Source organism: Thamnophis elegans, chromosome 3 (assembly GCF_009769535.1).
Source record: "Thamnophis elegans isolate rThaEle1 chromosome 3, rThaEle1.pri, whole genome shotgun sequence".
NCBI classification, from domain to species: domain Eukaryota; kingdom Metazoa; phylum Chordata; class Lepidosauria; order Squamata; family Colubridae; genus Thamnophis; species Thamnophis elegans.
In genome coordinates, this window is record NC_045543.1 from 127850240 (window position 1) to 127867100 (window position 16861).

The following is a 16861-nucleotide window of genomic DNA, read 5'->3' on the forward strand; positions in this document are numbered from 1 at the left end:
GCCCACCCCTGGTCCTAGTCCAACTCCTAAACTGAATGTTTCTCAACCTCTGAAAATTTAAGGTGAATGGACTTCAACTCAAGAATTTTTGGCCAGCATGGAAGGCGAAGCTCAGACATTTAAACGTTTCCAGGGTTGAGAAACACTGCACTAGACCATTCTGGCTCTTTTATATGAGATACTAGTAGAGAAAATTGCAGGATATTCTCCCACATAGAAAGGGCTCCTCCACCAAGTTCTGTACCCTACAGTAGGCAATGACTAGCGGAGTAAAATCCACAGGGACTCCTTCACCTTTTTTAGCAGGTTCTACCCAGACATTCACTTTGGATTAAGGCATCCCTTGCATTCTTTTTTCCCCCCACTGTGCCCTTTTGTCTTTTCAAAGCAACAGTGTTTCAAAGTGAGCCAGATGTCACTGTGCTTCTACATTTTTTTTCACTTTTAAGGAGAGAAAATTTTGGTTATAATTGTGAAAAAATTGTTTTTATTGATATTTGTTGTAGATATGGAAGCGGCCATTTATACCCCTTTTTCTGCTATCAGTACTTATTTAGCCATTTTCTAGCTAATAGAGGAGAATATTTGTAGCAATCATTAGATACGGAGTCCTGGGTGGTCTCTGAGCTTGCTTGATTTCTTGCAGACATTTCATTACCCAAAGGTAACATCAGGCCAGGGTGGGCTGCTACAGGTTCGCCTGGGTTCGAGAGAACTCGTAGCTAACGTTATGGCCGGTTGGGAGAACCTCCAAGTCCCACCCCTGGCTGGCTTCGCACACCCCATTCCGCCCCTCCCACCCTACCCCACCTCTCCCAGGGGTCTCCACATGGCCCATTTTGGATGCAAGGTAAGTGCAAGATCTGTGGGGAAGCTCGAGAAGGAGGAAAAACGGGTCTCCTGGAAGTTCCAAAAGACCAGAAGCAGGTCTGTTTTTGGCCTACTGAGGGCCTACAGAGCCCGCGGAGGCCATTTTCACCCTCCCGGAGGCTCAACAAAAGCCTCCAGAGTCTGGAGATGACAAAAATGCTCCCCTCCCCCACGGCTGTGGAGCAGAAGGCTGACTATGCCACTCCTACCATGGCCACATCCATCCAGCAGCCAGGCAGAGAACCCGTTGCTGAAATTTTTGAAGCCCATCCCTGCATTAGACTAGCACTCATGATGTTATCTAGTTTGGAAAATGAAACATCTGCAAGAAAACAAGCAAGCTCAGAGAACACCAAGGACCCATTAATTTCTAGCTCTATAGCTACCATTAATATGGAAGTGTATTTCCTAGCTTTGATGGGCTTCAAAATAAAGAAACAGGAAACAAAAATTCTGGTTAAGAATATGAATATTCAGGATTATGAAATCTTGATAAAGAAGTCAGGTTTTTAAGGTGGACAAAAAGATCAAATATCTTGGATCAATACTGACAAATGCAAACCCTAAGCTATTTCAAAACAATTTTGTGTCTGTTTGGAATGATATTAAAAAAAGATCTGCCAAGGTGGGATTAAATGGCAATTATCTTTGTTGGGATAAATCTCTGTAATTCAGATGAATGTTTTACCAAATATGTTCTTTTTATTGCAGATGTCACCAATATTAATGACTGATGTTCCATTTAAGCAATGGCAAACAGATTTTTCTAAGTTTACATAGCAATGAAAAAAAACTGAAGAATTAAATTTAAATTGTTGCAAGTTGCTAAAAAGAGAAAAGATTTGCGTTTACCAGATTTAGAATTGTATTCTGATACTACTTGTTTAGTCTGGCTGAAAGACTGGGTGACCATTAAAAATAAGATGTTGGTAGAACTGGAGGGCATGCCTACTATGGCATGACAAGATTAAAATAAAATAAATTAATTAAAATAAATGCTGATTTTTTAAATCATTTTTTAGGTGTGCCATCCTAAGAATTTAGAATAAATATAAAATCAAGCTTTTTCCTAAGATACCTCTTTGAGTGTCATATCAGGAAGCCTTTTTCAGAAAACAAAATCATGGTGAGACTAAAATGGTGGAATTATGGTGAAATAATACCTTTTACTCAAGGGGAACATAATCTCAAATCAAAGAAGAATTGAAATCAGGAGAAAATGTTTGCCACTGGTTCACTTATTTACAACAAAAAAAGAAATCTAATTTAAACCAGAAGGTATGGGTTTGAATCTGTAAAATTGAAATTTTACTGTGTGCTAATGTTGAACATGTTATTGCCAAGGTTTACAAAAAGTTGTTGAAACTGAATCTGGAAAACAAATATGTGAAATATTGTATGAATCAATGGGCGAAAAAGTGTGAATATAACATAATGCTCGAGGAATGGGGAAATGTGGATGCTTGGATTGAGATTTACATTGAATTATAATTATAATTTGAAAGAAAACTTTTATAGAATGATGTATCATTGGTAATTAACACTCGACAAATTGTGTATAAAGGTATCTCACATGTATTTTGGAAATATTGTAAATAAGGAACTTTTTATAATGTTTGATAGATTTGTGATAAAGCAAAAAGTATGGGGGGGGGGGCAGATTTATGCTCCAATTCAGAAGATTCTTAAAATGAATATAAAATTGAAACTGGATGCTTTATTTTAGCACTATTGGAGCTAAAAAAATATGGGATTTTGCCATTATACATTGACTGCAGTGAAAATTTTATATGTGTCAAGTGTCAGGGCCCAACATAAAAGATGGCTCCTAGGGCTGACACTAAGATGGAAAGATATGTCAATCCCCACAATGGAAGAATGGGTGGAAAAAGTGATGGCATTGCAGAGATGCCAAAATTGACTGCTTTAATCATGGAAAAGAATACATCTAGTTTTGTTTCTATTTGGACACCCCTTCTAGATTTTATGTTCAAAATAAGAAAAATTATAATAATTTAGATTTAGGGTTTTGTTGATTACATTAGTTTGCTGTGGTTAGAAATGGTTAGTTTTTACTAAATATGTAAAAGTAAAAAGTTGAGATTGTAATTCTTTTTTATTTTATTTTACTATGCTGGAAAAAAAAGTTGGAAGTCATTGCTTTATTTTTTCCCTTTCCCTCTAGTCCCATACTTCTCTTTCCTCATTTCTTCCTTCCCCATTTCCCTTTGCTTTCATTTATTGTATATTTTATATTATGATCTGAATTAAAACAAACTTTTAAAAACTAGAACTTTTGTCCAAACTTTGATCAGTATACAGTTATTACTAGTTCAATCCTATAACATTTTTTCCCAATCCAAAAATTGGAGTTGATAATACTAAGATATTTTTTGACTCATGCAAAGTGTTGATAATTAGGGGAATTGTACTGTCAATAGAAGACACTGTAATATCAATAGGGGAAGGCCATATACTTACTCAAGGCCTGTTTTGATAAATTTGCTGAAAAGTTGGTGATTAACAGTGATATGAAATAGACTGCACTATGTGCTCTTTGCCCATAACAGAAAAAAAAAGATCCTGCTCCAGAATGTCAATTTGGGATTTATGTTGACTGTTTATTATAATCAGTGGTGGGTTTCAAAAATTGTTCGAACCTACTCTGTGGGTGTGGCCTCCTTTGTGGGAGTGGCTTGCTGCCAATGTGACTGGATGGGAGTGGCTTGCCGCCCATGTGACTGGATATGAAGATGCCAATGACACTTGTCAGAACCACCTTAAATTACCTCACACACAGCACTGGCATGCATAAGAATATGACATAAACTTGTTTTTAAAAGGCATCTTTGGTTTGCGTTAAAACAACTTCAACACACGCAATGTTCTGATTGCACCACAAACGCAGTAGTCATCCTTACCTTTCACAGAGGCACTGAGTTTTATAAATATGAGCATGATAGTGTAGAACAATCATATCAAAGGACCAGTGGTGGGTTTCAAAAAATTTGGGAACCTCTTCTGTAGGTGTGGCCTGCTTTCCCGGTCCACTGGTGGAACCTCTTCTAACCTTTTCGGTAGATTTGACGAACCGGTTCTACCGAATAGGTGCGAACTGGTAGGAACCCACCTCTGATTATAATGAAATTAATATCCCGCTGATCAAAAATGGCATGTGTCCTGGTTGTCCCAAAAATGCTTTTTCAGGAGACAATGGAACTTTCTTGTTTTTTCTTTTGAAGACATTTCGCTTCTCATCCAAGAAGCTTCTTCAGCTCTGCCTGGATGGTGGGAAATGGAAGGATTTATATTCCTTGCAGAGAGCTGGACATTGGCATCCTTTTAGAGGGTTATTGAAGTACTTGGAGGTTTATCTGTGTTCTCCAGGTCACCTGAGTGCACAGGAGCCAGGAGCACTACTCAGGTGACCCTGAGGACACAGATAAACCTCCAAGTGCTTCTAAAAGGATGCAGATTTCCAGCTGTCTGCAAGGAATATAAATCCTTCCATTCCCCACCATCCAGGCAGAGCTGAAGAAGCTTCTTGGATGAGAAGTGAAACGCCTTCAAAGAAAACAAACATACAAGGAAGTCCAGCACCTCCTGAAAAAGCACCTTTGGGACAACCGTGACCTGGATGACTGAGAATCTCTACAGATCATGTGCCCTGGTCCGGCTCTGTGAGAAGCTTTATTTACAATACAATATTCTCCAGCGGAAGTCTTTGTCTTGTTTGGAATGAGACTCACCTCTGATCTTTTAGCTGCCTATTATGGGGAGGGACAAAAAGTAAATGGGACCAAAGCAAAGAAGGACACAAAAAGTAAAGCAGAATTTAGTGCATCATTTAATTTCAGTTGAAATGTATTCTGTATGTTTAACACGTTTACTCCTTTCTGTCACACAACAGTGATTGTTTAGAAGCAAATTTTGGACAGTTTTTTGTAGGACATACTCAAAGTTTTAGTTTTACAGAACTATATTTGGTATTCTGGGTGCAATTCAGCAAACATTTAGGCAAAGAAAGCCAACTTTTATGTTACCTGCACACCTATGAATTAAATAATGAGTACAGTTTCTGTGGAAAATAATTTCAGGGAAAATTAAATAAGCGTAGTTACTTTTTTGAAGCTACATTTCACCATGGACTGACAACATATATACATACATACATACATACATACATGCATGCATACATACATACATACATACATACATACATAATGGTGCGATTCAGTCACTTCACACCTATTCGGGAGAACCAATTGTTAATTTTTTAAGCAGTTCAGAGAACCAGTTGTTGGAAGAAATCTCATTTTGTTTTTTTCCACTTTACAGGGCTAATTCTTTTCATTTCTGTTGCTGTAAGCCTCCCAGAGTCCTCCGGGATTGGGCAGCCTATAAATTTAATAAACAGTTAAACAGTTAAACTGTAAGGAAGGCAGGAAGGAAACTTTCTGGTGTTGTTTCTTCATGGCCTTCCTTACAGATACTGCCTCTCCAGTTAACCCTTATGACATTGTAGCATCTGAATGATGTGAATGACGTTGAATAGACCACATCCACCCAGTCACATGAACACTGAGCCCCACATACCTAGCTGGTCATTAGTACAGAGAACCAGTTGTTAAATTATTTGAATCCCACCACTGTAAATACGTACGTATGTACGTACATACAGACAGACAGACATAAATACTGAGGTTCTCTGTATAGCAGTCTTTGCACAGGTGTGTTGAAAGCCTACTCCACCAGTCATTCCTTAAAAGGAAAAGGAAAACTCCATTGATAATACAGAGACTTAATCATTTCTGCAGATTTTTAATTAAGGAATATCTCGCCTGGTTTTATTCCTTTTCTTAAGTACAGAAAATTTCTGCATTTATAAAAATATACATCAAGAGATCAGATTCCAGACATAATCCAAGGCTGAGTCAGTTCCAAACAGTAGGAGACAGATAGGAAAAAGTTGTAGTCCAAGTTGGAAAACACCAATTTTTCCCCACACCCTTTTCTATTGTGTCTTTTCATGTAATTAATCTCTGTGTGTCTTTCAGAAACATGAATGTCCCTATTAGAGCTGTGCATTCAAATTCTGTGAGTAGATTGAATTAAAAGTTATTATTAATCTCTGGATTTCACAGTTGCCAGGGGACCCTTGTCAGTGAAATGGCCAGTATTAAAATTTTATAACTAAATATAAATAAATAAATTTAAGAGCTCCACTTTGTACTAAATAATAAACTTGATGGATTGCAGAATACAGATGTGGGCTATTTGCTCCATCAGCTTCATGTTGAATGCTTTATAACCAGCGTCAGAGATGGGTTTGGCCCGGTTTGGCTGAACCAGTAGTGGAATTCAGGCCTGGGCCACAGAACTGGCTGCAGACCTGGCAGGCTTGCCATGCCCCTGAACTGGTTCCTTCGCTGTTGCTTGGGTGCCGCCATTTTGGATTTTAGTGACTGTGCATGTGCAATTCACTGTAAATTGTTCTGCGCATGTGCGCAGAACTATTTACATTGAACTGCACACACGCACGCATGTTGCGCGCTGGTTGCGAACTGGCAGTAACGCCGGCAGCAATCCACCCCTGCCCAGCGTCATAGTGGAGTAAGCCCTCAGTGGCAGGATTCCCAAAGAAGCCCTAATTAAATCATGAGCCTTGAGCCAAGACATACTGGTGCCAGCAGTTCCATCAGTCTTGATATTCTATAACTGTCATTCTGAGTTGATACATATTTTTTTTATTCTAGCAGCCTCCTATACCACCTCCTCTTACTAGATGAAGACAGTAGTTGCAGGAAAAATGTAGCATTCTTGCAACTGCATCTTCTTTCTCCCCAAAATGCAAGAGAGTTGGCAGTTACATTTCACCAAACAGCAAAGGCCGCTATAAGAACGATCAAAACTTGGCAGCAACCACTGTTCATAGTGATTAATGACTTGAACACATACTTTGCAATAATCTAAAGCAGAGAAATTAAGTCAATAGTAACTTTTTCAGGACCTTCCTTATGAATGTAAGGATTTGAACTTGTTTTACCAAATATTATATCACTTCTTGGAAAAATTAATGTTAAAAAGAGCATGAGACTACTATTTTTATTTTTATTATTTTTTTAAAGGCAGTTTTGTGTCAAACACTTTCATCTTGACTTCCCCAAAACTTCCTGTTCACTTTTGTGTCACTGCAGTGGATATTTTATTATTTCATCACAAAAAGATTGTAAAAGAAGCATCAACCTGTTTTGTCTCAAAGTGAAGAAAGTTAAAATTATGGAGAGGAAGAAGGCCTGGTTCCATTGGGTTGCACTTTTCATTCTGGTTTTAAAGCAGAAGCGCTGTAGTTCTTAATATACATATTGAGCCTACAATAAAATGTTTCTCCTGATGAGGGTGCCAGCTAATCAGTCAAATATTTTATTCAATGTAGGTGGGCAAGTGAAAGAGAACAAGAGAGAGAGATGCACAAAGAGATGTACAAAGAAATATAAAATTCTATAGTCATATACTATCCTCACCCTTTGGGGCTGTTTATTTTTCTTGTCCCACCAAACATTTATTGCAGCATATAGCCAAACCTGGCCAATCTAAAAACAAAAATAACAACAATGAAATTGAATTTAGTTGATTGTTACTAGGATGACTGCCTAGGACAGGGGTCGGCAACCTTAAACACTCAGAGCCATTTGGACCCGTTTCCTACATAAAAGAAAACACCGGGAGCCACAAAATCCTTCCCGTGCCCGACTACAGCCACAGAACTAGCATAATATGTAGTTGAATTAAACGTTCTGTTTTCTTCTGAAACTTTTCTTTTCTTGGATTTATCCATGGTTAGCCACAACAACATTCTTTTCTCTGGGAGTCAACCTGCACCTGGAGTGGCATGACTTGGAGGCATCTCCAGTTGGGACGATGGATTGATTGGACCATGTGATTGACATATGGGTGCAGGGAGTGGATCTTTGACTTTCATTTGGGTGGGGGAAACCCAGGAACTTTCAGATTTGGGTTTTCCCAGATGTGCCAATATGACATCTCTAATAAAATGGAACTTTGAGGAAGTGCTAGCCTCGGAATCTTCTTTTGTTGGGGGTGTTACTTGGAACCCTGACAACTTAAATATAATTTGGATGTGCTTGGTAAGTAGCTGCATAAATATCATAACTTTTTAACAATATGTTTTGTTTCATTGCTATATATACAGCATTATTCTGTCTCTTCCAGGCCGTAAGCTTGAAAAAAACACTCCATCAACTGGCCCCCTTGTCAGACAAAAGAGTAGAATCTGTAAGATGTAAATCATGGGTGTCAAAATCATGGCACCACGTTGCCATCACATGATGTATTGCAATGTTTTTTCCCTTCGCAGAGCTGGGGTGGGAGTGGCCCAGGGGTGGGTTCCTGCCAGTTCTAACCTCTTCTATAGAAGAGGTTCCACAAATCTACAGTGCCATTTAGAACCGGTTCCAGCTCCCTCCCACCGCCCATTTGGCCAGATTCCACTTTTGTGTTTCATAAAGGCTTGGATTAAGCAGTAAATACTGAAATATTTTAAACACAATAACTACTGAGACAAATTCAAGTTTGAAGCCTAATATGTCACAGAAGCAAACATCTGGGACTCAGGATTCATCTTTGCTATTACAGAACCTCTGATCAACTATCAAGCAATATAGGGGACATTGTCCTGTACAACCTGAGAACTGAAAATTAGGGTTCATGGTAGATCTGCTTCCTATGCATCTGGAATGCTCCATTCCCTGAACCCAAATTCCTATAACATCTTTTAGGCACCTGTTGTAGACCCATATTTTCACCCTACATGAAGGGTCTAGGAGGGCTACTCTTCCGACTTTATTTTCTTTCTGCCACCATTAGCAAGTTGTGGATAAAGCTTATTTTTTTCATATATATTTTTATGATCTTGCTTTTTTCACTGTGAATTTTAAATACTGTAGCAGTCGTGTCCAACCCATCACAACCCAATAGATAATGTTCCTCCAGGCCTTCCTGTCTTCTACCATCCTCCAGAGTCCATTTAAGCTCACGCCAACTGCTTCAGTGACTCCACATCATTCTCTGTCATCCCCTTCTTCTTTTGCCGTCAATCTTTCCCAGAGGGCCAAAGAAGAAGGGGACAACAGAGAATGCAGTGGCTGGATGGAGTCACTGAAGCAGTAGGCGGGAGCCTAAATGGACTCCAGAGGATGGTAGAGGACAGGAAGGCCTGGACGTCCATGGACTGGACATGACTTCGCAACTAACAATTCACATGCACACCCAAAATTTAATATACTTATAGACTGCTTTTCATTATTATAACCTAGTAATACACATATAATTTATATAATATATAAATTAGTAGCAATAGCAATAGCAATAGCAGTAGACTTATATACCGCTTCATAGGCCTTTCAGGCCTCTCTAAGCGGTTTTACAGAGAGTCAGCATATTGCCCCCAACAATCTGGGTCCTCATTTTACCCACCTCGGAAGGATGGAAGGCTGAGTCAACCCTGAGCCGGTGAGATTTGAACCGCTGACCTGCTGATCTAGCAGTAGCCTGCAGTGCTGCATTTAACCACTGCGCCACCTATGTAGTAGTAGTACATATATAATTTATATAATAATATAAGCATAGTATTTTCAGATCCATATGTTCCTTCTGAGTACATATTATAATGAAACCACTGGGAGATTAAATAAGCCTGTTTGTAATGAATAATGGTGATATCCATTATTCGCAAATGTCTAGTAAATGCAGAAGTATATAATTAGAACAATGTATGGCACTTGTGTGACAATGTCATTTACAAAAGATGTAAATCCCCATGGAAATTTGGTCCACTGGGTGTAAAGTTTTTAGTTTGAGGTCTAGAAAATGCAGCTTTCCACATATTCTTAGAGTCATAGACTAATAGGATGCATCTGCAGCCACAGGAGAGCAAGTGCTGTCCCTCAAGTGCATCTTTCACACATGGAGATCTGTCCATAGAATATAGTCTTCAAGTAGTAGTCAAGATACCATATTTTTCATATGTATCAAGATTTTGAAGAGGCAAATTTTTAAAAAAAAGTTTTTGCACACTCCAGACCTCCCCAAAATGGCCTGTTTTTTGCAAAAATGGGCCTATTTTTTTTTCTTCAAAAAAAAGGCATGAATTGCCTTTAGGAGGCTTGTAGAGCGCTCCTGGGGGGGGCAAAAATGAGTAAAAACCAGCCCATTTTTCACGAAAGTGAGCCCGTTTTTTGTCCCAAAAAAAAGGGGCATGCATAGCCTTATAGAGTGCTCCTGGGGGGCTGGGGGAGAAAAAAAATGAGCAAAAAACAGCCTGTTTTCCGCCCATTTCTGCCCTTCTCAGCCCCCAGGATTTCTCTGAGAGCCTCCTACAGGCTTTGCATGGCCATTTTGGTGAAGGGGGTGACGTTTTGGGAGGCAAAAAATGCTGTATTCAGTGTATAAGACGTACCCAGATTTTCAGCCTCTTTTTTGAGGGAAAAAAGGTGCATCTTATACTCTGAAAAATACGGTATGTGAATTAGTCACTGCAGTTTGAAGAACATCCTTCCTGCTGTTTTAATAATGGCTTTATTAACTCTAGTACCTTGTTCTCTTGTACAGAGAATAGAAAAACCATGTGCCCCTTAGAGCCTCCCATCCTCTGAATTTATAGCCCTTGGACCAAGCCACCAAAATCCAGTGACAAAATATTTTAACACGTCCATATTAACTCTTTGAGCCTTCTCCCCAAGTCCGTAGACTAAAAAATGGGCTACAACAATTAACTCTGCGACCACATCTATAGAGTTTACAAATAACAAACAGTCTATAGCTGGGATGGTGAACCTAGGGCACACGTGCCAGAGGTGGCATGCAGAGCCCTCTCTGCTGGCACATGTGCTGTGGCCCCAGTTCAGATCTCCGTGGCATTTTTTCCATGAGCTTCTGTTTCCCTGCAAATGACAAAATAGAAGCTTACAAAAGAAAAAAAAATCTTAGCTCTCGCCGTGCTGCCGGTGTTGGGATGCCCGGACTCCTGTCAGCCAGCTGGTCTTCGGGTCTCTTCTGTGTATGTGTGCATGCGTGAGTGCATGTCTGTACATGTGTGTGCACATTCAGGCATGTCCACGCATGCATGCATTTGCATGCATTTGCATGTGTGCACGCACCTTTCAGTTTGGGAATGTGTGCGTGCAGTTTGGGTACTCAGTGTCTAAAAAATTGTCCATCGCTGGTCTATAGGATTCAAACCATACAACTCTGGCTAGTATTATTTACAAGATAGGACAAGATCTTAGAACATTCCCAATTTTTTCTTCCTGTTCAATGACCAGCTTCCTCTGAAATTGCCAGTATATTGTAAAAGACATTGTTTGAAGCACACGTACTCTTCATTCTCCAAATGAAGGGAGCGTACAAGTAAGGCCAGAACTGTTGCCTGCCTGTGGTGAAATTCAAAGATTGCTAAGATCAATAGGTTTGAAATCTGGATCTGACTTTATTTTGAACATTTACGCCCTTCCTGTCTGACAAAGGATGTACGCCACAAGGCTTTTGTTATGCAATTCTTTTGTCTCTTTTGCAGAATGTTAGGAGGGTGTCTTAAGTGCAGAGTTCTTATTTTCCTCCTGTTTTCCTACCATCTTCTGCTATCTTGTTTGTTTCCCCCCCCCCACTGGAAAAAATAATCAAAAAGTCGATAGCTGAAGGGTGTCTTTTCACCAATATCAGTAAGAGCAGTCCATCTGAAAAGACAGAGCTAATCACAGTGGCTAGTGGTTGCATGAAAAGCAATGCAGGATAATAAAATGACAAATATGTTTATGGGGCATGGCTATACCTTGGAGCAGGGGTCACCAACCTCAGGGGTCACTAAATTCAAAATTTAAATCCCGCAGACCACTATAATGATTTGCCTAATGACCAGCTGGGTGGGCGTGGCTAGGTGGTCATGTGATTGGGTGGGCATGGCTAACTTGATGTCACACATCAAGGGCCACCTCGCCAGCCTCTACTCGCCCCTCCCCTCCCAGCCATTCCTCTTCTGCCCGCCTGGGCTCCTTAGGGTCCCAACAGGAAGCAGTTGCTGCAGCAAACAGCTGGCTCAGTTCAAATTGGATCTGCCCAAGAAGGAGGCTCAGCAGAAGCACCTGACTGCGGACTACAAGCATAGGCTTTCCAAGCAGAGGGAAGACCTGCGGGAGTGGAAGTCCAGGTGCCGGCACCTGGAGGCTCAGCAGGCTGAGATGGTCAGCTTGCTGTTCCAGGCCATGATACAGTCCCATTGGAACAAGGCCCTCTGGCTCTTCAGCACCAGTGACCCTTCTCTCCAGCCTTCACCCAAAGCCCAGCACCAGGAGACTGAAGCAAACCCCAAGTCAGAATTTCTCTCCCTCCCTCTGACCCACACAAAAAGATCCCCAAGGGGGAGACTCTCTGCAGCAACATAAACATTCACTGCATGTATCCGTAGTGTGAGGACCCCTGGTTTAGTGCAATATAAAAAATGCAAATAATATTTCTGTGGACAACCAACATTTTCTCGCAGACTACCAGTGGACCGCAGACCACCAGTTGGCAACCACTGCCTTAGAGCGAGAGCAAATTATTTCATATAGAATAAAGATGAAAAAGGTTCATGCCGTCAAGGATTCAACAAAGTCCTTCTAGACAACATGGCCAGTTCTGTTAGATCACCAGTGTAGGATCAGTTTTTTGCCCCACTGTAGTGGGCTGTGGGTATTTAAGAAGGAAAAGTCTTCATTTACTGGGACAAAGTAATAAAATAATAGGAAAAAAGAAATCCCACCCATATGTATATTGTGGTCCCATCTACTCTAGGATCCTGCAAAATTATTTAACAAAGCTCTTGACCTCCCAGACATTATTCCATCTGATTTATGGCTTATGTTCTTGCATGAACCCCACAAATTACAATTTATTTTTCCGTGATGCATAATTAAACAAACCATTGTTGTTGTTAGTCGCAAAGTCATGTCCGACCCATCACAACCCCATGGACAACCTTCCTCCGGACCTTCCTGTCCTTTACCATCTTCTGGAGACCATTTAAGCTCAAGCCTACTGCTTCGGTGACTCCATCCAGCCACCTCATTCTCTGTCGTCCCATTCTTCTTTTGCCCTCAATCTTTCCCAGCATTAGGCTCTTCTCCAGTGAGTCCTTCCTTCTTATTAGGTGGCCAAAGTATTTGAATTTCATCTTCAAGCTGTCACCTTCTAAACAGGGTTGATCTCCTCTAGGACTGATCTGTTTGATCGCCTTGCAGTCCAAGGGACTAGCAGGAGTCTTCTCCAGCACCAGAGTTCAAAGACCTCAATTCTTTGGCTCTTAGCCTTCCTTATGGTCCAGCTTTCAGAACCATACATTGCAACTGGGAAAACCATAGCCTTGACTATATGCACTTTTGTTGGCAGGGTGATGTCTCTGCTTTTTTTGCTTTTCTTTTGTACACCATAGCAGTGGTGGGTTCCTACCAGTTCGGACCGGTTTGGCCAAAGCAATAGTGGTTTGGTGGCCTGGAACTGGCAATGACCCATGCCCGCCATGCCCCCAAACCGGTTCTCCATGCGGCGCCTATGGTGCCACCATCTTGCTTTTTTGCTTCTGCTCATGCGCAGAGCAATTTTTATTGCACTGTGTGCATGCACGCGTGGCACACCCATGAGTGAACCAGCAGAAGTAACTGCCAAAACCCACCCCTGCACCATAGGATGTACAAAGGTAAGCACTCCTAATGCTAAAAGAGCTGATCTTTCCATATAGAAGTAAACTGAGCTGGTTGGTTAAGATGAACAATCCCCAGATAAAAGGGAGAAGACCTACTGTGTGCCTGGGGTTTTACTATGAGAAATCCTTTCTTTAAAATCTCAAGATAAGAACCAGTTTTAATGAGAAAAGGCAATGGTTTGTGTGTAAGTAACAAGGTACTTCTTATTTCTGGAGATATTACAGCCACTGACCTCTACTTTCACCAGTCCTTTCCTTTTAAACTGCACAGTGTATTTCCGAGCTCTTGCCACACACCGTGTGGATGCCAGATCACAATATGCAAAGCGTGGATTGTGCGGATTAGTTTTTCCTTGAGATGCAGGATAAAACCACTGAATGCTCAAAATAGGAAGTTCCAGGCAAAGGGCAGAGAAAATGTTCCTCTTGTAAAAAAAGCATTGTCGAGCAGGCAAGGAAGCGCACAGTTTTCTCAACAATGGTAAGTGAAGGATCTGATCTTTATTAATTTCACTGTAGCAGGTTTTTTAAAAGGAGAGAAAGTAAAAGGAGAGGAGTTTGACTGCTTGGCAAATTGTTCATGAGTAGCTGGCAGCTAAATTCCTTCAATTCAACCAACGGCTACATAAGTTGAGCTGTTTCTTAATCTCACCGCTTTTGAACTTTGAAACAAGTTGTGAACTTCTCTCTGGGTTTGTTAAAGGACGGTGACAAGGTTGCATTCAGCTTAAGTGATGGCAGCAGTAGACTGAACTGGGAACAAAATGGTGGAAAGATCAGTGTTTGGATTGATATTAGAGGTGTGAAAGTTAAAATCTCTGGCTGCATTTAGCTAATTAGATTTTTCAGTCTAATCGATCTTAGACCACGGCTGGTGAGATAAAATAGCAAACAATCATTCAAGTTGCTTGAGGTTCTTGGAGGAGAAGTGAGATTAAATGCCACATTTTTTAAATTAATAAAATTGTCAGAGCTGATGAAGTTATGGCCTTTGTGAAATTGGTAGTTAGAAACAGCTATAAGAGGCAAAGACCACTGAAATATATTAAAATTATATCTGCACATCGATCTCTATGTAACTTTCATATCGGGATGTCTGTTAGATGTTAGGAAGTAGCAAACAGAATGGTTAATCAATTGGTTGCATAATTTGGATCTCTCTGCATTATGAGACTAAAATATGACTTCATTTTACATAAGATAAATGTTCTTTTCGGTACTTGGTTATTGTATGTTATAGTCTTTCTTATACCCACATGCACTGGAATTAAGGACAGAAGAGGAAAAATCAAAAGGGGAAAGTGATGATAATAGGAAAAACATTATCCTACTACCAAAGTGATAGCATAATTTTATACATGTTTACTGAGAAGTATGTCTCGTTGATTTCAGACCAACTAATTTCCATATAGATGGTCATGAAGTTACAAGTTTAATCAATTTATAGCCCTGTTTAGAACATTTTTTTAAAATGAAGTGAAAGTATTGCTCTTTAATGTAAATTATCAAAACTTTAAATCTATGTGTATGTGTGTGAGAGAGAGGAAGAGAGAGAGGAAGAAGGAGAGAAGAAGAGAGAAGATTCTGTAAAGCTAAGAAAAGCAGAAGTATGATAATAAATATAGTCACAGTTTTACTTAGTGACTTCTTTGTTTAACAACTGACTTGCTGGTCCTAGTTGTGGACATTTAACAAGGACTACATGTAGGTAGACTTTATACAACCCACTTCAGTCCATCCCAATCTCATCAGTTGGCTAGGAATTCTAAGAACTATAGTCTCAGCATCAAAGAGCACCAGAATGGGGAAAATGCTTCTCTTGATGCTAAATCTACCACTTGAGCATGAATTCAATTCCTGGAGTAACTAGTAACAACTGAACTGATTTAAGATGATTGAATGCATCTATCAAGGATCTTGTTCTTTTTTTTCTTCCTTTGAAAAATTCCAAACTGCATTCTCAGAATTTTTCAACTGTTTTTTAAACCTTGGGAATGTTGTCGGTTTTATATTCCTGTGCCTAGTTTAGAGATGTTTTTGAACCTCTAGTAGAATTGTTAACATTTAGACAAAATAAAGAAGCAGAATAGAATGTATATTCTGAAGAATATAGTTGATTACATTTGCATTGGGTGTTGGCTAAAAAATCCATTTTCATTCATTTGTATATATATCTAGGATAGGAGAGGGGAGGGGAGAGGAGAAGTTTTCCTGTTCTTGTTCTCAGCATTGACCAATCGTTTGTGGTGTATAATAGGTCAAGCCACGTATTCAAATCCTGAATCAGCATAGTCTAAACTTCATTGCAAAAGTACATGTGGCGCCTTGCTCACGACCAAAAATAGATATTATAAAGAAATGAACAAACAAACAATGATCTAATTTTGTTTTCACCAAAGTTTCAAATGTGAGTGACAAATGGCAGGAGACATCACTTAGGGTTGGCCAAACTGAACTTAAGGATCAGATCCATTAGTGGACCTTTGCCAATTTCAGAGCTCTCTTGTTCTTCAGAAAAGCTGCATCAGTGGGTGACAGAGGTTCCTTTCTGGGGAAAATTGGGTTAGAAGTTACTCTCTACCAGAGGTGGGATTTGCTAACCTTCCCTGCTGGTTCGCAAATGTGAGTGCACGCATCTCGTCTGAGCATGCACAGTGCTCATGCATTACGTTGAGGCGGGTGGGCAGATCCTTCCACAGCACCCGCTGCTGGTTCGCCCGAAACTGAGAGAACCGGTTGAATCCCACCTCCGCTCCCTACGCTATTATGGAGGGAAGTTGCTCGACTGATCCTTTATTTTTCGACATTAGGAAAAGTATTAGGGTGCAAAATATTGGGCAGATCATGTTAGCTGTCAGTACTGCTCCTAGTGGTATCTTATGTGTTGGCTTTTATAGAACCAGTTTTCTAGGTTGGTACATTCCCTAAATCTTAATCATGGCAGATTATCTACCTATTCATAAGGGAAGGAAAAGGAGAAGACTCCATGCCATTTATGATTTATGTATGAACCATAGTGTGAAGCCTGATACAGTTTACTTCTAGACAGCTGTACAGTTTGGACTCAATAGGAAAAGGAAAGAAAATGATTAGTGTTGAAAGTGACATGGAGAAGACAAGATGCTGTACACTGCATGAGTCAAAAAGAGGGCTGTGAAAATATCTACAGACCCATCACATCTTGGACATAAATTGTTTCAACTCCTACCCTCAAAATGATGCTATAGCAATAGC

General features: G+C 40.1%; 2 protein-coding genes across 7 annotated transcripts in view; both read left to right on the top strand.

Moving 5' to 3' along the window:
* The window catches only part of LOC116506395 (complement component C9-like), a 28984-nt gene extending 26694 nt beyond the window's left edge, over positions 1-2290 (top strand). For all 3 annotated transcript variants that reach the window (XM_032214123.1, XM_032214124.1, XM_032214125.1), the window contains one exon: positions 1582-2290. The gene's annotated coding sequence lies outside the window, so the exon portion shown is untranslated. The remainder of the gene's footprint in view (positions 1-1581) is intronic.
* An 11689-nt stretch (positions 2291-13979) lies between these two features.
* Positions 13980-16861, top strand: part of FYB1 (FYN binding protein 1) — a 96232-nt gene continuing 93350 nt past the window's right edge. For all 4 annotated transcript variants that reach the window (XM_032213711.1, XM_032213712.1, XM_032213715.1 and 1 more), the window contains exon 1: positions 13980-14108. In XM_032213711.1, the coding sequence (XP_032069602.1) occupies positions 14106-14108 (3 nt within the window). In that variant the 5' untranslated portion in view covers positions 13980-14105. The remainder of the gene's footprint in view (positions 14109-16861) is intronic.